Source organism: Calypte anna, chromosome 20, assembly GCF_003957555.1.
Source record: "Calypte anna isolate BGI_N300 chromosome 20, bCalAnn1_v1.p, whole genome shotgun sequence".
Classification (NCBI taxonomy): Eukaryota; Metazoa; Chordata; class Aves; order Apodiformes; family Trochilidae; genus Calypte; species Calypte anna.
In genome coordinates, this window is record NC_044265.1 from 622758 (window position 1) to 643031 (window position 20274).

The 20274-nt window shown below is 52.8% G+C and overlaps 1 protein-coding gene across 3 annotated transcripts in view; it reads left to right on the forward strand.

Annotated features, from left to right (window-relative positions):
- RALY (RALY heterogeneous nuclear ribonucleoprotein) overlaps positions 1-17740 on the forward strand; it is a 109061-nt gene extending 91321 nt beyond the window's left edge. The window contains exons 3-10 of one of the 3 annotated variants that reach the window (XM_030463200.1): positions 3555-3819; positions 5966-6038; positions 9505-9552; positions 9765-9925; positions 10877-10990; positions 11734-11879; positions 15777-15825; positions 16055-17740. In XM_030463200.1, the coding sequence (XP_030319060.1) occupies positions 3564-3819; positions 5966-6038; positions 9505-9552; positions 9765-9925; positions 10877-10990; positions 11734-11879; positions 15777-15821 (843 nt within the window). In that variant the 5' untranslated portion in view covers positions 3555-3563 and the 3' untranslated portion in view covers positions 15822-15825; positions 16055-17740. Of the gene's footprint in view, positions 1-3554; positions 3820-5965; positions 6039-9504; positions 9553-9764; positions 9926-10876; positions 10991-11733; positions 11880-15776; positions 15826-16042 lie in introns of all 3 variants that reach the window. The other 2 variants (XM_030463199.1, XM_008501245.2) reach the window with 2 other exon arrangements.
- The last annotated feature ends 2534 nt before the right edge of the window (positions 17741-20274 follow it).

Below are 20274 nucleotides of genomic sequence, written 5' to 3' on the forward strand. Positions count from 1 at the left end.
TTTGGGAAGATTCTTCTTCCATGGGGTATGAAACCAGAGTTGTGCTTCATTTGGGTGCTGGGTTTTATTTTGAGGAGGAGAGCATTCCTCCTGCCTGCCTGCACCTGGGCTGGACCTGGAAATGGCACATCCAGAGGTGCCACCTCCTCATTGCTGTGGCAAAGTGTGTGGCCAAGCACATGACATGGGTGATGTCCACCTTGACTTCAGGAAGGCTTTGGGCAGGGTCTCCTGCAGCATCCTGGCATCCAGACTGGGACATGGCAGTCCAGAGCAGGTCAGGCTGGGTGGGGAGGTCCCAGGGCTCATCCTCTGCCCAGTGACAAGAGGAGGGACTGGGGCTGGGGCAGAAGAGGTCCATGGGCAGGTAGTGAAATGGTTTGGAGACTCGGATAAACTCTGGCAGATAAGCAAGGCTGGAAAAGTGGGAGTGGAAAGGGCCAGGGATGTGCATGTGACAGCTTAATGTGTGTGGAAGAGGTGCCAGGGCAGATTTGCTCTTAAGCAAAACACAAGGGCCTCAGGACTGGCAACTCCAGGAGTCACCAAGTGCAAGGCCACATCCTGAGCTCCCTATCCTGCAACACCCCAGGCAGGGAGAGCCACGGGTGACAACAGGTTGGACATGTCCTTGGGCAGCAAGACCATCCAAGGCCACCTGGCTACAGATACCCAACAGGAGACCTCTCTGAAGGTCCCACACAGCTGATCCCAGTGGGTTTAGGATGGAGATTCCTGGGGATTTGCCATCCAGGAGCAGCCTCCAGGCTTTGTGCAGATACTTAGGGTTTCTTCTAAAGGAGTCCTTGAGGCTCAAGCTTGGTACCCTAAGTGACCAAAGAGGTAAAACCAGCCTTGGCTCTTCCTCCATTTCATCACTTCTCCACTAGGAATGGGGACAGTTTCCCTTCTGAACCCCTTCCAGGCTGCATAACAAAAACATATTAAAATAAAAGTCATTAAACAAGTGTTACTGTGGAGACTGGAACCTGGAGCAACCTAAAGAGGTTTGGGACCCCTTGCCAAAGATGTGAGAATTTAATTCACTTAGATGCCTTTACAAGTCCTGTCCTTTGGTTATTTTTTTCCAGTGTTTTTAGGAAGACTGTGTCTGCCACAAATTGTTTTTAAAGTAATAAAACCAAAATTTGTGGCTCTTTTAATCTGTAAAGGTGAAAGGGAAAATACAACAAGCCAGACTCAGACAAAGCCCAACTATTTCTGGATTGGATTTAGCAGGGAGATCATTTCCAGCCTCAGGGGTAGGTTATTAGAGTCACAGGGTTAGAGCCAGATGAGATTTCGTGTGCCATTGCCTCCTCCCCCTGCTCCCCCAGCCCTGCCAGGTATCCCCAAGAGTGATGAAAGGAATTGAGTGCCCAGACCTTACCCCCATGCTGGGCTGAAGTTTCAAGTCCTGGTGATGCAGAGCCAGTGGCAGCAAGGGGTGGGAGAAGCCTCAGACTGGATGGGAGTGTGGGCAGGGTGACAGCTCTGTCACCCCAGGAGCCAAAATGGGGCTCAGCAGGCAGAGGGAGGGGGGGTAATGCAGTTGTTCCCCAAACAGGGTTAAGAGGAGATGGAAGCAGCCAGAGATTTGATGTCCCATGAGGAAGCTCTGGAAGAAGGAGGATTTTGGCATCTTGAAAGCTTGGGTGCAGCCCCAAAAAGCCCACCAGGAAATGTTGTGGCTTTTTTCCCAAGCTGTGCCAGCCTGGGGAGGGCTGTCAGGAAGATTGCCAGGGTGATGTGGGGCTGGTGTCAGTGCCTGGGCTGTGGGCACAGAGCCTGCCAGGTCCTGGGGACCAGGGTGACCACAGGAGGGGCACCCATCAGCCAGGCAGCTGCCACTGTCCCCACCTTGCACCAAACTGCTCAGACCAGCCTGGGCTTTGAGCCCACAGAGGCAAAGTCCCCAAGCCTGGCAGTGCTTTAGCTTTGCCCCATGCCTGGGTGCTGGGGACTGCTGGAGAGGGGACACCATGGCCCTGTGGTAGCAGTGTGTCCCCTGTTGCAGGCTGCCTGGGGTTGTGGACACCCTGGTGGCATAGCCCTGGCTGCTGGAATACCTGTGGGTGCTGCTGGAATACCCATGGGTGCTGCTGGAAGGGGATGGGGAGGAGCGGCACCTCAAGATGCATCTTGAAACACCTACCCCAGCCCTGAGCTGCCTTCCCAAGGTTAAAAACCACTCAGCAGTGAGCCCAGAGCATCTTCCCCCCCTTGTTTCTGGGAGGTGAAAATCAAACTGATGTCTTTGGACAGCTGTGATTGTTGCTGCAGAAACCTGAGCAGGCAGCTTGACTTTAATGTCACCATTTCCAGCCCCATCTCTTGCTCCTCTTTGCCGTCCTGTGCCTGTTCCCAGGGACTGCCCATGGGATAACCCAGGCAAGAAAGTTGGAGCATCCTGCCTTGCAGGCCTGGGAACTGATGTGGCTGTTCTCAGTGATTCCCAAGCAGACAGTGACCCCTCCTGTCTGCAGGAGATTCAGCTCCAAACCCAGCTGGGAAATGCACAAGTGGGCAGCGGGGCGCAGGGACCAGATAGGAGCCCAGGGGCTGCTTCACCTCCTTGGGCTCTCCCTTTGCATCCAGAAATCTCACATCCCCTCCCAGCTGGATGTGGGGGTCAGGGGGGTGATGCTGCCCAGGAGTCTTGTGGGAGCTGGTCCAGGCCAGGAGCTGCTCAGAGGGGGAAATCCCAGGAAGGTGGGAATGAGCTGAATGCAAACTGCTTTGGGAAGAGCAGTCCTTTGACCTGTAATGCTGTGTGGGGAGGTTAAAACTTGGGGCCCATCATGACAAGAAAGAAATTAAGGGGCTGGAGCATGTTCAGAGAAGGGCAACAGAGCTGGGGAGGGGCTGAGAGCCCTGGGGTTGTTGATCCTGGAGCAGAGGAGGCTGGGGGGAGACCTTCTGGATCTCTGCAACCCCCTGAGAGGAGGTTGGAGTGAATGAGGAGAGGTTTTATTCTCCCAAGTAAAAGTGATGGGACAAGGGGAGATGGCCTCAAGTTGCACCAGGGGAGATTTAGCTTGGATATTAGGAGAAATTTCTTCCCCAAAAGGGTTGTCAGGGCCTGGCCCCGGGGTGCCCAGGGCAGGGTTGAATCCCCATCCCTGGAGTCATTTAAAAGCTGTGTAGATGTGGTGCTGAGGGACTTGGCTAAGCACCAGACTCAGTAGAGCTGGGTTAATGGTTGGACTGGATGACTTTAAAGTTTTTTCAAACAAAACAATTGAATAAAAAGCTTTCTTATAGCAGCATTAAAGCTTTTATTTAGATGTAAAACATATTTAAATCTTCTGTCCCCTAAAAGCAACCAACTCACCCAGTGCCAGCCTCAGAAATAGGCTTCCAGCAGGAGTGTTTTGTGGGCTGTGAGAATCACCCCCCCAGCACACGGGGGCTCTACAGAGATGGATCCCTGCCCTTGGGACCTCGCTGAAGTTGAGGAGCTGGTTCCCTCACTCCGGACTTTCTGGGAGATCTGTCCCCCAGTCTCCCACCCCTTTGTGTCCCTCTCACTGACTCCCGGTTCCTCCATCCAGGTGGCCAAGATGTCATTGAAGGTGCAGACGAGCAACATCACCAACAAGAACGACCCCAAGTCCATCAACTCCAGAGTCTTCATTGGCAACCTCAACACGGCCGTGGTGAAGAAGTCAGATGTGGAGAGCATCTTCTCCAAGTACGGGCGGGTGGTGGGCTGCTCCGTGCACAAGGGCTATGCCTTCGTCCAGTACTCCAACGAGCGCCACGCACGGGCTGCTGTCCTGGGGGAGAATGGCCGTGTGCTGGCAGGACAGACCCTGGGTAAGTGACTCCTCTGACTGGGGTGTCCATGGGAAACACGGGGGGGATGCTCCTGGCAGCAGTGGGAGAGGGAGGGCCGGCCCAAAGTGTGAAGGGGGACGTAGAGCTGCAGAGCGGGGTCGGGTCTGAGGATGGTGAGCAGGGCAGAGACCATCAGGTGATGGCTGAGGAGGTGGGTGGTGATGGGGAGGGTCTGAGTCCAGGCTGGGAAGTCAGGCAGGAGGTGTGGGGCCAAGCTGGGAAGTCAGGCAGGGGGTCAGGATCAGTGTGGTTCAGGGCCAGGCACAGACAGAGCTATGGCAGAGCAGGAGAGCAGCACAGCTCAGGTAGGAGCTGCAGGCTCCTGGGTCCCACGAGGGCAGGAGATAGAAGTGAGACTGGTCGTGATCATTTGGGCATTTCAGTACCGTGCTGTGTGCCCCAAACACTCACATTATGGGCTGGGATTGTAGAAGGTAAAACAATTCTGAACCATCCCAGGTCCTTGATCTGGTGTGAAGGAACAAGTGTGGGTAAGGACCTGGTTCCCCTTCTGAACCAGACATTACCCTCTGTCTGTCAGGAGATGGGGCAGCCTAACTCAGACCAGCTCAGACTTCAAAGCCAGCTGATGGTGAATGAGATAACATCAGTGTCTCATCTGCATTTCTGTGTGATAAGAAATGATCAACAAACCCTCCCAGCTGCATCCTTGGTCTGCAGATTGCACTGAAGCTTCACACACTGAGAAGCTCTTGTCACCAGCTCAAAGCTGAGAATTGGATCTGGAGGCAATATTTTTAATGAAAAATTGTTACATCCAAGTCTGTTTTGGTCAGGCAGTGGTCATTGGGCATCTGGCAAAGCACCTTGGAGCTGCACCTTGCCCTGCTCCTGGTATAGCAGTCTGAAATAAGAAGTTCCACAGTGGATCTGGTCTCCAGGCTTTATTCCAATATCCTGAGCCTCAGATGGACACCTCCAAATCCACCTGCAGCTCAGGAGCTGTAACTTGTGCCACCAGCTCAGCACAAGGACCTGTCCCAGTGCTGTGGGGCAGCCCACATCCAGCCCCATGTTAATGATGCTTTGGCTCTGCAGAAAGAAATCCTGGGGTGCTTGGCTCAGAGCTGCTGTGCCCTGTGGTCTGGCACGTATCTAAGACAGGAAGGACCTAAAGAACAGAAAAAGTTTAGGGCTGATTGGAGAAGCCAGCAGGGAATTTGCTGGGACAAGAAGTAAAGAGGAGGTGAAGCCTCGTGCTCCCCATAGCTCATCCCACACTCCACCTGAGCTGTCCAGGCTCTCAGCAGCCTCCATGGAATTGGCTGTGTTCTCATAAACAACAACACATTTAGCACTGAGAGGAGAAATTTCCTTGGTGGATTGGACTATCTGAGTCCCACCTCCTCTGGCAGAAGATGTTCCCTTGAGGTCAGCTGGGGTGGCTGCAGCCATGTGCCTGCACCTTCTGTAGCTTTGTAGCACTGCCACAGGGATTCCTGGCTGTTCCTGCCTCACCTTCAGTTCTGTTCCAGAAGGAGCAAGAGCTAAGCTGGAAGCAGTTATATTTATATACATTATCCATGCTTTGTCATAACAGCACTGAGTTCTCCTGGGAAGCCCATCCTGAATTTCTGGGGGAGTCAGACCCTGTGTGGGGCCCTTGACTTCAAAACCAAACAGTCAGGAACTTTGTAAGGGAAAAGGAAGGGACTTGAGGAGTGCAAGGACGTATTTACCTTCTTGTTGAGGTGCAGCAGGGCCCAAACACACTGAAAGAAGGAGGAAAGGTGGTGGGAGGAGTTAGTTTCTGCTGCAGGCAGGGCTGTGCACAGCTCGCCTTGCTCCATGGCTGCCAGTGAGCATGGACCTACTGAGTCACACAAATATAGAATCATTTTGGTTGGAAAAGACCTTTAAGATCATCAAGTCCATCACTTATCCATGTCCCTCAGCCCCACATCTCCAGAGCTTTTAAATCCCTCCAGTGATGGTGACCCCACCACTGCCCTGGGCAGCCTGGGCCAGGGCCTGACAACACTTTCTGGGGAAGAAATTTTTCCTAATCCCCCCAAACTAAATCTCTCCTGGCACAATTTGAGGTCGTTTCCTCTTGTTCTGTCACTTGTTACTTGTGTCACAGCTGTGTGTCTGTTCATTGCAGATATCAACATGGCTGGGGAACCTAAACCCAACAGACCTAAAGGGCTGAAGAGAGCAGCCTCCACGTTGTACAGGTAGGACTCCACCATGGCACCTTCCTGCTCCAAGGTCTCTGGGCTGGTGTTTGCTTTCTGGCTGGGCCATGAGCTCCCTGGCCCCTGCCCCAGGCAGTTCTGGGCTGCTCCACGTTCAGATCTTCTCCTCCCATGGGCTTCTTGGTCTTTGCAACACCCCCCAGTGCTAGGGACAAGAGCCACCAAGAGGTCTCAGCAGCAGATCCAAGGTTGGCCAACACACTGTGGGACCCTACCTGGACATGGTCCAACCTGTGAGCTATGTGGGTCCTGGAGACCACAGGAGAAGGGTGGGCAGTACCTGCTTTAACCACATCAGAGGTCTTGGAAGAGCTGTACCAAGAGGAGCATTTCCACCAGCTCCAGCTCCTTCAGCTGGGGAGAAGGAATGGGGCACAGTGGCAAATGTTGGGAGCTGGGGAAGAGCAGGGATAATTTAGGGAAAGATGCTGGAGAAAAGGGCAAGAGAAAGATGACAGAGAAAGGCTGAGAAGACAGTGGGAAGCCCTTGGAGGAGCAAGTGGAGGTGGACCAAGGAAGTGGCCAGGAAAGCCCCAAAGGAACCTGTGCTGTGGACCAAGGGGTCGAGAGAACAGGAGGGACATGGAATAGGTCTGTAGGAGATGTGGGGTGTTCCAGATGTCAGTGAGCCTTGAGTGCCACTGTTGCCACCTCTAGAGACTTTAAAGATATTCACAAGTGAAGGTTTTTACTGAAAACCTCCAGACCCTGAGTCTGGAGCCATGGCAGTATAGGGGAAACTCATTAAGTTCTTGAGCCTGAAGTTGCAGAATGGAAAACTTGGGCTTACTGTGCAGGTTCAAGAACACAAAACCAAGCAACAGGATCCCAAAATGTGATTTACTTAAAAATTATTATAATTTTTATGCCAATATGTGATTTATTTAAAAATTATTATTATTTTTATGCCAGTCTCATGGTGTGGGGATGGGGGCAGTGAGTCAGGATTTGGAAGTAAATACTAAAATCAGTATTAGGGTTTTAGGTGGGTGTAAAAAAAAAAAAAAAAGGGAAATCATGAGAGAACTGTAGATTTTTCTACAAAAGGAAAAAAATTGAGAGGGAAGAGAAGTGAAAAGCTTGTGGTTTGAAAAGCATGCTACAAATGGGAAACCTCAGAGGTGGCAACACTTCTGGCACAGGAAAACCCTGCAGAGCTTCAGCAACCCTCCCACCACCACCCCAAGGTGCCTATTGAGACCTTCCCCAAATCTCTGGGCTGGGCCATGGCAGCTTTCACCAGGCTGATTGTTCCTCCCCCCTCTGGCCCTTCACCAGGTTTTGGCCCCCTGGCTTCCCTGGGAACACCAGTGAGGGGTCACAGGCTCTGCACATCTCCCATGCTGATGTGTGGAAATGGGGATGACCCAGATCTTCCTGTTTAGCTGCATATACTCTGCTTACAGGGTGCTTACAGGGTGCTGGTGGCCATAATGCAAACCAGTTCATTCCATACATGGTGCAGTAAGGAGCATTTGATTTACTCCTCATCCATTTCTCTTGGAAAGATCAGGATTTCACACCTCCAGGCTGCCACATAGATGCAAAAAGAGAGGGAACAAGACATGTTTGCTTCCTCCCACAGATATGGAGATGCTTAAATATGGGCCAGAGAACTGCACTTCTCTGAGCTTCAGCAATATTTCCTCCCAGACTGGTGACAGGTTTAAACTTTGCCATCTGGACCAGCAGAACTTATGATATGATCATGGAAAACACATAGTCCAGGTTTGCAGCCAACTGTGGTTATAGCTTCCCCAACCACCATCCATTTTTCTAAATGTTAGACTTCAAAAATCACAGCACCATAATTCCTAGAAATGCTGTGTTAAACACATACCATGTTTTTTTGTAAAGGTTGGGTTTGGCTTTGCCTTGCTGCAAATCCAATGAGAAGGTCAAGGGGGAGGGAAAGGGAATCTCATTTTGGACATAGAAGCAGCAGCCTGGAGTTCCAGCAGCAAGCCTGGAATTTCTGCTCTAAGCCACGCTTCCCACCTCCCACCCTGGCTGGCCAAACTCTCTTCTTGCCCCTTCTTCCCTAGGAGGCAGCTCACCAGATTTAACCCCAGCTACATCCTTGAGCTCTCATCCTTCCCGTGCCCCACCTTCTCCTGGCCCAGCCTCTTTCCCTTTCCCCATCACTCTCTTCTGTTGTCTTAGTTTTAATTTTTTCTTTCCACCTGGATTGCGTTGCCCCATGAGGGCCCAGCTGCAGGCAGAGGTGTTGCTGGGTCTGCAGGGAGTGAGAAACCCATTGCTCCCACTGTGGGTTCATTTGCAGTTCAAACCTAAGAATAAAGGACGTGAGCAGGGGCTTGCTGGGGGGAGAGGGATTTGAACAACTTGGAATCACAGAATCACAGAATGTCTTTGGTTGGAAGAAACTTTCAAGGTCATCCAGTCCAACCTTTGATCAGACCTGTAAGTTTACCACTAAAGGACCAGGTTCCTGTGCTGTTTAAATACCCCCAGGGATGGTGGTGGGTAGCAAAGATGCTAAATTAATAAACAATCAATTTCTCCAACTTCTCCTCAACAGTTACATAGGGTATGAGGATAAAAACCATACCAGGGTGGCAGCAGGCCATGGTCCCCATCCTGATGTACGAGTGGCAGGAGGGAGTGATATGGGCAGTGTCATGGCAGCTGTCCCACCACCAATGGCACAACCTGGTAGCCACCATTTCAGCTCCTCAGCAGGTTGGGTGGGTCAGAAGGTTGATCCCTGCTCCCCAGATTCTAGGTTTTAATTCTGCTTGGGATAAGCACAAGTCCTGTGAGGAAGGGCTGAGGGAGCTGGGGGTGTTGAGGCTGGAGAAGAGGAGGCTCAGGGGAGACCTCATCACTCTCTACAACTCCCTGAAAGGAGGTTGGAGCCAGGGGGGGGTCAGGCTCTGCTCCCAGGCAGAGACAAGACAAGAGGCCATGGGCATAAGAATTTCTTCCTAATATCTAAGGAAGCTTCATCTTCAGCTCTGCCAGGGGAGGTTTAGGTTGGATATTAGGAGAAATTCTTTGCAGAGAGGGTGATGAGGCATTGGGATGGGCTGCCCAGGGAGGGGGGGGATTCTCCATCCCTGGAGGTTTTTAAGCAGAGACTGAATGTGGCACTGAGTGCCATGGGCTGGGAACCACGGGGGGAGTGGATCAAGGGTTGGACTTGAGGGTCTCAGAGGTCCTTTCCAGCCCAGATGGTTCTGTGATTCTGTGATTACCAACATCCCCTGTGCTCAGACCTTTCCCAGGCTCAGCCCCCTCCCTGCAGACCCTCATGGCCACACGTGGGTCTGCACATCCTGCCAGCTGGAAGGTTCTGCAGGGGGGGGATAAATAAAGCACCTGGGAGGCTCAGAAGCCAGTGAGGGAATAATAATAACAATAATAATATTAATAATAAATTGCCAGCAGTGATTAACCCGTGCCACCCTGACTGTCTCTGCAGTGGCTATGACTTCGACTATGACTATTACAGGGACGACTTCTACGACAGGTGAGCAGGCATCAGCCAAAGGGATTTTCTGTGGGACAGGATCTTCCCTCTGGGATGTGGGGGATCCTTCAGTCCCAGTGATGGGGTGGGAGGCCCAGGCCATGTCGCAGCTCATGGCGGGGCCGTTCAGGTGCCGCCGAGGCCAGCGTGGCGGGGCCGGGGATGCTGCAGGACTGCTTCACCCCCTCCTCTCCTTCTCCACCGTGCTCCAGGCTCTTCGATTACCGGGGCCGGGTCTCCCCGGTGCCCAGGGTGGTCCCAGTGAAGAGGCCCCGGGTCACCATCCCCCTGGTCCGGCGCGTGAAGGCTGCGCTGCCCGTGAAGCTCTTTGCCCGCTCGGCCGCCATCGCCGGCAGCTCGGCCCGGCTGAAGTGTGAGTGTCTGTGGAGGGGATGGGGGTGCCCAGGGACCTCCTGTCCACAGCCCTGCACCCACAGAAACAGGAGCTCCCAAGGGGAAAAATTAAAAAAAAACCCAACCCAAAACTCATGGAACAACAGCCCAAGCGTGGGTTTTTCAGACACCTTGCAGCAGGGAAATGCAACCTGAGTGTGCCAGAGCCTGGTGCCAGCACCCGGCACCTGGGGGCTTTTGGGGACCCATGACAGCACCCAGAGCACAGTCACAGAAAGGCAGGGGCTGGAAGGGACCTGGAGAGATCCTGGAGCCCAACCCCTGCCAGAGCAGGGTCCCCTCCAGCAGGCCCACAGAACACATCCAGGTGGGATTTGAATGTCTCCAGGGAAGGAGACTCCACACCCTCCCTGGGCAGCTGTGCTGTGCTCTGTCACCCTCACAGGGAAAAAGCTTTTCCTTATGTTTGTGTGGAACCTCCTATGCTCCAGCCTGCTCCCATTACCCCTTGTCCTGTCATTGGGCATCCCTGAGCAGAGCCTGGCTCCATCCTCCTGACACCTTTACATGTCTATAAACATCACTGAGCTCACCCCTCCTCCTCTCCAAGCTGCAGAGCCCCTCAGCTCCCTCAGCCTTTCCTCACCAGGAGATGTTCCACTCCATCATCTCTGTGCCTCTGCTCTGGGCTCTCATCAGTTCCCTGTCCTTCTGGAACTGAGGGGCCCAGAACTGGACACAATATTCCAGGTGGAATGGTGTTACAGTGGCCTCAGCTTTCCTCACACAGGTTGCTGCCTCTCCTACCCCCCCTGAGCCCAGTGGCTGAGCAGGGTGCCCTGTGCACCTCTCCCACCACTCCTTCCATAGGCAACAAACATCAGCATCACCCTGGGGGACCTGGGCCAGGCTCTTCAGCCACTCTGCCCAGCACTAAACAGCTTTTCTTGCTTCCTTTCTTCCTCCCAAGTGAAGTGCAGCGAGCTGCAGACAATCAAAACTGAGCTGACACAGATCAAATCCAACATTGATGCTCTCCTGGGCCGACTGGAGCAGATTGCTGAAGAGCAGAAGCTGTCTGCAGGTCAGTTGGATGAGTGCAGATGCCTCGAGGTTGGTCCAAGCCCAGGCCAATAACAGAGCTGACCTTGAAACCATCACAGCTCAGAACATCCCTCAGGCTCCAACAGGGTAGTGTCAGCCCTCAGCATGGAATCACAGGCCAAAATTCCATGCCAAAATTGACTGAATTATGGCATTGGGTTTTAAATTTATAAGGGTGGTGGTTTTTTTTTCCTTTGGTCACAGAGTTTGCATTTCTTCAGTTGACTTTTTTTTTCTCTATTACTCTGTTCCTATGCTGTTCTCTCTTCTCTCTTCTCTTCTCTTTCTCTTCTCTTCTCTTCTCTTCTCTTCTCTTCTCTTCTCTTCTCTTCTCTTCTCTTCTCTTCTCTTCTCTTCTCTTCTCTTCTCTTCTCTTCTCTTCTCTTCTCTTCTCTCCTCTCCTCTCCTCTCCTCTCCTCTCCTCTCCTCTCCTCTCCTCTCCTCTCCTCTCCTCTCCTCTCCTCTCCTCTCCTCTCCTCTCTTTTCTCCTTTGCTCTCCTCTCCCTCCCAGACTCACTCCAGAGGGCTGCAGAACCAGGACCTGTTCTGCTCTGCTCTTTCCCGGGTTCCTTTTGTCAAAAATCAGCAAAACTTCCCATTGCAGACAAATACCCAGATCCATTCCTTCCCTTCCAACTGGGTTTGGGGGCTGGGGGATGATCATGGTCAGGCTGTGGGCTCCCCCAGCCCCTGATCCCTGTGCCTTGGCTCTTGCTCTCCCAGAGGTACGGAAGAAGGCAGAGGGCAGCAAAAGTGAAGTGTCCCCAGAGGACACAGCATCAGAAGCAGAAGCCAACACAGAGGAGCCACTGAATGGGGAGGAGGGGGAGGAGGAAGGTCTGGCACGGGATGAGTGTGAAGATGAACTGGTAAGAGTTTGGGTAATGAAACCTTCCAGCCAGAGGAGTTCAGTAAGAGACCACAGTTTTACTGGAACTAACCAAAACCCCCCAGAAAAATAGTTTTTCCTTTCTCAAAAGAAATTTGTTGTCTTTAAACCCCATGACTGTTCACAGCTTGTTCTTACAAACCCTGGGGCAGAAGGGCAGCACTGGTTGCCCCCTCTCCTGTGGAACCCCAGCCCCAGAGAGCTGCCAGGCTGGCTCAGCTCCCATGGAGAGTTTTTGGGGCACCCTCTGAGCCTGCACTGAGTGTCCCCAGCAGCACCTCTGCTCCTCCATACCCTGGCACTGGGGGCAGCAGATGTGGGGATGCATCTTAGCATCAGAGTCTCCTCTGGAGACATTCAGAAGCCCCCTGGGCACCATCCTGTGCTGCCTGCTCCTCCTGAACCTGCTGTAGCAGGGAGGTTTGGACTGGCTGATCTCCAGAGGGCCCTTCCAACCCCTCCTTCTGTAATTCTTTGATCCCCTTCCTCCTCACCCCTCCTGACTGGGGTTGTCACACCACATAGCACCTGCATGGCACTTTTCCTATGGCCAAAAAGCACTTTCCAGATTGTTTGCAGTCTCCTGCTCTGCTCCCCCTTAGCCATGCTGGGTCAGGGGGCTGAACAGGGTCTTCCAACTGGTTCTGTTTCTGGGGCCTCCTAACTGAGGTCCATGGCTCTTGCTGAATCTAAGAGGAGATGATTTAGGGGAGACATCATAACAGGCTGTAAATAAGAAAGGGAAGAGCTGGTCTCCATCTCTGTGTCATTTAGGATAAGGGAGGCCAGGTTTGAATTACATCAGGGGAAACAGATGGTAGAAATTAGGGGGAAACTTGATGCTAATGATTATAAAGCAGCACACAGCTTGTCAACAAAAAAAAATTTTGGTTTTTCTGCTGTTAGTGGGATAAGAAAACAGAGTGGGCAGACATCTGCTGGCAGTGACTGTTCTTCATTAAGCCTAGAGGAACAAGAGGACTATTTCAGCTCCCTTCCCTCTCTATTTTCTGTAACTCCCTGGTCCTAAAGTGGCACTGAGATCAGAAATATTTTCCTGCCAACATCAGAGACTCCTCCGTGCCCAGCATGGGGCAGGTCAGTGTGCAGTCTGTCTGCTGGGGAGTTCCCTTGCACACTGCAAGGCAATTCACAGGAATCACATCCTTTAGATTTTGTTCCTGACCTTACAGCACTGAACAGCTTTTTAGTCTTCCCAGTTCCTGGGGAGTGATTCCTTTATCCCACATCTCTTTGCCTGGCAGACTTCACCCTCTGCTGCCCATGGACATGGTGCCCACACCAGTCCCTAAGAGCATCTCTCCCTTGGGCTCTGGGGCAGTGGAGTGGCAGGAGAAAAGGTCACTCAGGTCTTATCTCACAGGGTATTAAGTTCTAATCAAGAAATTTAGGTGTGTAACAAGCACAGATGGCTTGGCAGTCAATAGTATTTACTACACAATGTGAGATACAAAGACCAGCATGTAACCTTACTACGTGTATCTGAAATGTTACATACATGCAAAAACTGTCACTTCCCAACTCCCTGAAGCCTGGAGTCAGGTAGGGGATCTTGCAGCCTGGAGGGGTGACCTTGGGAGGTGTCTGTTCCAGGGAAGCTCCCTGACACACAGCCAGCAGGGATGGAGGGATGGATGGGGCTCTGTGCCCCAATGGTGCAGATCTGTATAGCATGAAGTGGTGGATTTGCAGTCAGATTTTCTGTTGTGTTGAGCAGTTCTGGTCTCAGATCAGCTCAGTCCCCAGCCAGATATTTTTGTTTGTTTGTTTTGGTGCTGGGTTCTCACTGATAGCTTCACACAACACTGTTAACTCTGTTTGGGCTGAGCACCTGCCTGGCCCAGAGTCTGCTCAGTTCAAGCAGGAGGAGTCCATCTGTCTCAGGTTGGAAAGACATGATTTATGTCTTGCCATGTGCTGGCACCAGCCCTGCCAATGCTTGGGCAGAACCCAGCACAGAGGCTTCCCTGCTGTGAACACCATGGTGACAAGTGGGGGAGATCCAGCTGGATCCTCCAGCTCCAACTGGAGTTTGGTCTGGATCCTACCTGTACCCTTCAGACAGCTCTGAGATGGCTCCTGGGAGCTGAGTGAACCAGAGCTCCTGTGAACATTCCATGGATAAGCCAAGGGATGCCTCAGGGTGGAGTTTTAGAAAAAAGCTCAGCCCTGACCTCCTGGGACACCTCCCTGACCCAGCAGAGCAGGCTCTGCTTGTGCTTCCAGACAGATGAACCATCTCCCAGGAGATTTTGCCAAGAAAATCCCTAAACAACCCCAAAATCTGCTTGTTTAATTTCAGGGACTTTATTCTTCTCTTTGTCTGGGTCACTTCTTGGTCACTTCTCTCCTGGTATTCAGCTTCACAGTCTCATGGTCACTGCAGCCAAGACTTCTCTCCAGCTTCACATCCTTGAACAATTCTTCTTTGGCCATCAGCAGCAGCTCAGAACAATGCTTCCCCTGGTCAGATTCTCACTTGGATGTGTCAAGAAATGCTTCTTGACACTCTGAGATTTCCTGGGTTGGTTGCACCCAGCCCTGCTGCCCTCCCAGCAGTGTCAGGGGGGTTGAAGTCCCCAGGGGTACAAATGCCTTCAATCAAGGGGCTTCCTCCACCCACCCCAAGGATGGGGAGTCCATCAGGTGCCTGCCATGGTGTCACTCACCTTGGTCTCTCCCCTGATCCTCACCACAAGCTCTCAGCTGACTCGTCACAGGTTCCGAGGCAACCCCCTGTGCATCTCAGCTCTTTCTTTGCCACCTCTCCTGCCTTTCCTGAAGAGCCTGTTCCCAGGGGACTGCCTGCTTGGTAACTGCAGAGAAGGAACCTTTGTTCTCTTGCCAGAAGTCACAAGCCTCCAGACTTCCCTCTCCTGGGAGTCCCCATCCACAGCTCCCTGGATCATAGTCTCCAGCTCTCCCTTCTTCATGCATTCCAAGTCCTGAGGCTTTTCCCCTGCTGGGTCTCTGCAAAGACCCTGTTGGTCTCCTTGACTGTAAAAATCTCTTTATCTCCTCCAGTGCCCTGTACACCACCCTGCTGCTAGTGAGGTTGGAGCTGGGCTCCTTTTCCTTTCCCATCTCCTCACATCTGCAGACATCACCCAGATCCATTTCCATCTTCAAAATATTCACCACAAAATTGGGTCTGTGCAGGAGGAGAGATGCTGCCCCTGAGCAGCTGATTCCATTGATGTTTCTGCTGTGCAGAAGGGCTCTGGGAGGGGACTTTCACTTGCCTGAAGTTATTCTGGATACCACAGAATCATCAAAGTGTGGGGTTGGAAGGCACCTCTGGAGATCCCAAATTAACCTCTCCCTGTGCTGCAGCAAGGCATGAGCTGTGCAGACACACACAGGGGACCTTGTGGCAGTGCTGGGCTTAACCTGGTTGTGCAGAAATGAGGCTTCCAGCCCAAGTGTGGTGGCCCAGGGGCTTCCTTGGGACATGCCCACCAGAGGTGCTGTCTCTGGGGCAGCCCAGATCAGACACCTGATATTTACCTGAGGGAAGGTGGCCCCGAGTTCCTCCCAGTCCTTCTGAGGTTCAGCAGGAGCCAGACTTCAAAATCCCAGAGGGACTCACACATCCCAGGCCTGCTGGGCAGAGCCCTTCCAGCATCAGGACCCAGAGAGCAACGTTTGGTTTTTCCTGGGGCTGTGTCTGCCAGAACCCACAGCACCTGGTGTCCACTTCAGCTGTGTTCCATCCCTCCTGCCCCATGCTGAGCAGCCTGACACTGCTCTGCCACCCCATGGTACCATCAGGTCACCACACCTGGAGTGCAGCATCCCAGGCAGGGCAGGAGGGACACTTGGTGATTGCCTGTTTCTGGTTCCCTTTTCCCCCCAGGAGAACAGCCATTACACAGACATGGAGGATGCCAGACTACAGTAACCAGGTACAGCTCACTCTCCTATTTTGGGGCTGATGCTGAGCAGAAGCTTTCATTCATGTTGGGGTTGAGGCTGGGGGGAGGAGTTGCTGCTCCAGAAGATGCTCTTTCCCACTGATGTTTTCCTAGCACTGAACAGCCCCTCACTCCCTTTCCTAAACGACAAATCTCTGAGGTCCAATCATGAACCTTTTTACCCTCTCCCCATTCTCTCCTTTCCTTGCAGCCCCTTCAGATGAGCAGTGAGCACCAGTGTGAGGAAAGCATGAGGCTAAACCCTGTCCTGGCACGTTGAGCAAGACAAGCTGAATCCCAGTGCTGCTGTCATCTCTACCTGGCATTCAAAGGAGAAACATGGCCCGACATCTCGCTCCCATCTGTAAAGCAAAGACAAAGAGAACTCTGTAAAGCAAAGACAAAGAAACTCATAATCCCAGTGGCTTCCCACTCCCCCGTGCAGTGGGGTCGGAGCTCTGCAGGCAGCAGAGGCAGAACTGACCCTGCCCGACCCAACCCCAGCGCTGAGCGGCGAGCGGGGAGCGTTTGTGTCCCCCCCGTGTGTCAGAGGAGTTATGGAGCCACCTGCAGCAGGGGAGGGAGAACTCAGCCTGACCCAAAACAGACCTTTTTTTGCCCACACAGGGTGAGAGGCAGAGTGTTTGCTAACTGGGGGAAAAGTACTGTCTCAGTTTGGACAATGGGTGTTCTCCCACGGAAGAGGCTGTGGTGTAAGCTGTGTGGTCACCTCCTCCCAGGTCTCTGTTGCCCCACAAGCTGCTGCAGGTACAAAGTCACCTCCTGGTGGAAAGGAGAGGCTGCTGCTGCATCTGCCCTGCTCCTTGCAGCTGCCTAAAGAGAGGGGAAGGGACACTGCCTGAAGAGGAGCAAGTGACCCCAAGCAGGAACAAACAAAGCCTGCATCATCTTCAGTCATTTGGTCTCCACTGTGAAAGCCGAGCACATCTCTGCAGGATGAGGGGGTGCAACCATGTCTGGAGGAGACCCTTTTCTTGGACCAGCTGCTCCCTGGGAAGGATGTAACCACCTCCTTCTCCAGGCCCTTCCCCAGGGTGCTCAGGTCTCCTCATACCCCACCTCTCTGGTTCTCCCCCTGACCCAGCAGGACAGGGCTGTGCTGTGGGTCCTGTTTCTGGCTGCAGGGCTGAGCTCCAGCCTGGGGCTGGCAGGGGTGCCCAGCACCACCCTGGGTGCAACGAGACTGTACCAGTGGGTACCCCCAGAGCGCCCCTGCCTACCCAGAGTCTGCTTTTGATCCAGGTCCTGTGAGCAGAGGTCTCTCAGCCTTTCTCTTCTTCATTCTCCTTTCTGGGCTTACCCAGAGTTTCTGCATTCAGGGGCAGATGGGACTGAAGCTCAGGCAGCACTTTATTGGGGTCAGATGTGTCCTGCCCACCTCCCCTCTGCCCCTCCAAAACACACCCACCCCCATCAGTGCTTTGGATCCAGAACAGTGTCCACACCTTCTCCTTGGCCAAACCCACCAGCTCTGCTCCCCAGGTGTCTGGAGGCTCTGAAGGGGACTCCTGCTTTCTGCTCAGTCAGACCTCATCTCTCTTTGAAGGGTGAAGGGGAAAACAGGTCCTGGGGGCAATGCTTCCTTCCCCCCCTCTGAGGGCCATCCTGGAGAAGCATGGCTCTCAAGCACAACTTTTTCTTTGCATTTCTTAGTTTCAGCTGATTGCTGAGGGGCTGAAGGGATTTCAGCCTCTCCCTGTGCTTTCCCCTTCCTTTTTCTGGTTCCTGTACAATTTCTCCATTGTGTTGTACTGAGCCACTGTAGAGCTGTTTTCTAGGCTGAGATGAGCTGCAGTTTTTGCTATGAACTGACTGTGATGCTGATGTTTGGGAGAAAGGTGACCTTGTACATACAATCCTGTATAATAAAAGAAAGAAAATCTAATTTCCTTTTGTTCCCTTCTCTGTCTGGCACACACATTTGTTTTTCTTGTTTCAGACAAGTAATTCTTTCTCTTCCTAAGCTTCAGCTCTGCCTGCAGGATTTGCTTTCCCTTACACTGGGCTGAGCAAAGCTCCTGGGTTCACAGGGGCCCAGGGACTTTTTCTCTCTGGAGATTGGGAACTCCTTTGGTACAGAGAACAGAATCTCTGGACTTTGCACTGGTCTTGCTCATAACAGACTGGAAAAATGCAGCTGCTGTTCCAGTTTGCCCATGCCAACATCACTAATAAATAAATGCTCCTGAAGCAGAAATAAATAAATGCTCCTGAAGCAGAATGCCTTCTGGCTGTCTCCTCAGTGCCTTCCTCAGCAGAGCTGTGCTCATGGGCACTGCAGTCATCACCCAAACCCTGGCACGTTTGGCACCTCTGCTGCGCTGCCACTCTGCTTCCCAGGCTTGCTTAACCTGCCAGTTCTAGAAAGTTCTCCACTGAGCCTGGGCTGAGCTGTCCTCCTGCACCAGAAGGCAAAGCTGCCCCTTGGTTCTGTTCAACTTCATGGTGAGTCTGGGGATGCTTGAATATCCATCCATCCCTCCATCGCTCCATCCGTCCCTCATCCATCCATCCATCCATCCCTCCATCCCTCAGCAGTCCCTTCAGGATGAGGGGTGCAGCATGGTCAGACTGACAGCTGGACATCTTTGCAGCTGGGATGTGGGAGGAAGGGGGGTGAAATAAAAAGCAAATCACAACATTCAATCATCAAGAGGATGCAAATCAGGTCAAGCTTCCAGGTTTGCAGAGCCTGGTGGGAGGACAGAGCTCCCCAGCTCCATCCCTGAGCCTTGCTGGCCATGCAGCTCATCAGCTCTGGGCCAGCAGCTCATGGGCCATGTCTGCCAGCAAATAACTGGTTTGGTATTGTTAATTGTTTGGGGGAAGAGTGAGGAACTTCCAGAACTCCCAGGCAGGTCCTGTGTGCAAAGAAAATTCTCCTGGCTGTAGGTGGGGTCTGGGTTTTTCATGCTGATGGAGGTCTGGATGTGACCATCCAAAAAATCCTTGTGTGAAGAGGGGAGGGGGCAGCAGTGGGACTCACACCACCCCCTCCCCAGTTAAGGCCATAAAGCAGCTGCAAAACTTCCTGGTGACTTCCCTGGGTCCACCAAAAGAGGAGCAGAGGGAGCAGAGGTGTCCCTGGCTCCCCCTGAGCTTTCCCGGGGATAGAGAGGGGGGGCAGGGGAGGGCAGATGCACACAGGGTGCAGACAAAGCCATTGATGTGCCAGGTCACAGCCAGCTCCTCTTCCCTGACTCCATCCCATCTTTCCAAGCATGGACACAGAAGATGCAGTGAGAGGTTCTGTGTGCCTGGAGCACAGCACAGCCCTTCCAGCACAGCCCACCCATCCCCATCCCCATCCCCTCTGCTACCCCATGATGGGCCTGTCCAGATCAAGAGAAAGATACAAAGCCCTCCCCAAGGCATTTTTAACACCCGTGACACAAAAAGATCCATCCTGTGGTTGAGCACAAAGAGGTCCCACCCTACGTGCATCCTGCATCCTTTTCCCTGATCCCCACGGAGTCTCTCCCTGCTCTGCTGGGGTGTGAGTTGTTCCACTCCATTCTCCCTGACAGCTCCTCCAGGGCAAGAGTCTGCATATTCTGAAGACAAACAACCACCATAAGCAGAGCTGCTCAAGAGAATGTGCAGGCACTTTCCATCTTGTGAACTGGAAGAAAAATGCTTTTGGTAAAGGTTTTCCCCACCCCTGGACCTCACTTGGCTCCTCAGAGCTCTGCTGGTCCCCATCCCACCTCCCTCTGGTGGCAACAACCCCGGGGGCTTCGCTGGGAACAAAGCAGAATCCTCACTCCCTGGGTCACCTCTGCAAAGGGAACCCCAGGTCTGAGGTTCCTGACACACTTCAGGGTCCTGCCCAGCGTGACAACAGCAGAGGGGGAGGAAGCTGTGGGGACCCAGAAGGCATCAGAACCCCAACCCCTCCCTTGATCCACGGAAAGAATCTGCTGGGCCAAACCTCAGTAATCAGCAAAAGCCCCCCCTCACTTTATAGTCTGACACTTCCTAAAGTTAATGGGATTTGGTTGATCCAGGCAGTGCTTTGGCAACACTTCAGGAACTGCAGCTGTCCCAGGCCCTGCTCTTTGGTGAATCTGTAAAAGCCTCTGGTGAGAGCTGCCATGGCCCCTGCATCCCCTCCATCAGCTGCAGGAGATTCTTCCTCTTCTCCAGGAAATTATAGGAACATACGGAGATGTGAGCAAGAACCCCAAGGGCTCCTGGGGGAGCCACAGAATCCCAGGATGTTTAGTTTGGCAGAGACCTCCAAGCTCACCCAGTCCAACCTCTGACCAACACCATCATCTCACTACTAACCCATGTCCTTAAGGACCAGCTCCAAATGCCTTTTAAATGCCTCCAGGGATGGGGACTCCACCACTGTCCTGGGCCATTCCAATGCCTGACAACCCTCTCAGGGAAAAAATGTTTCCTGACATCAGCCTA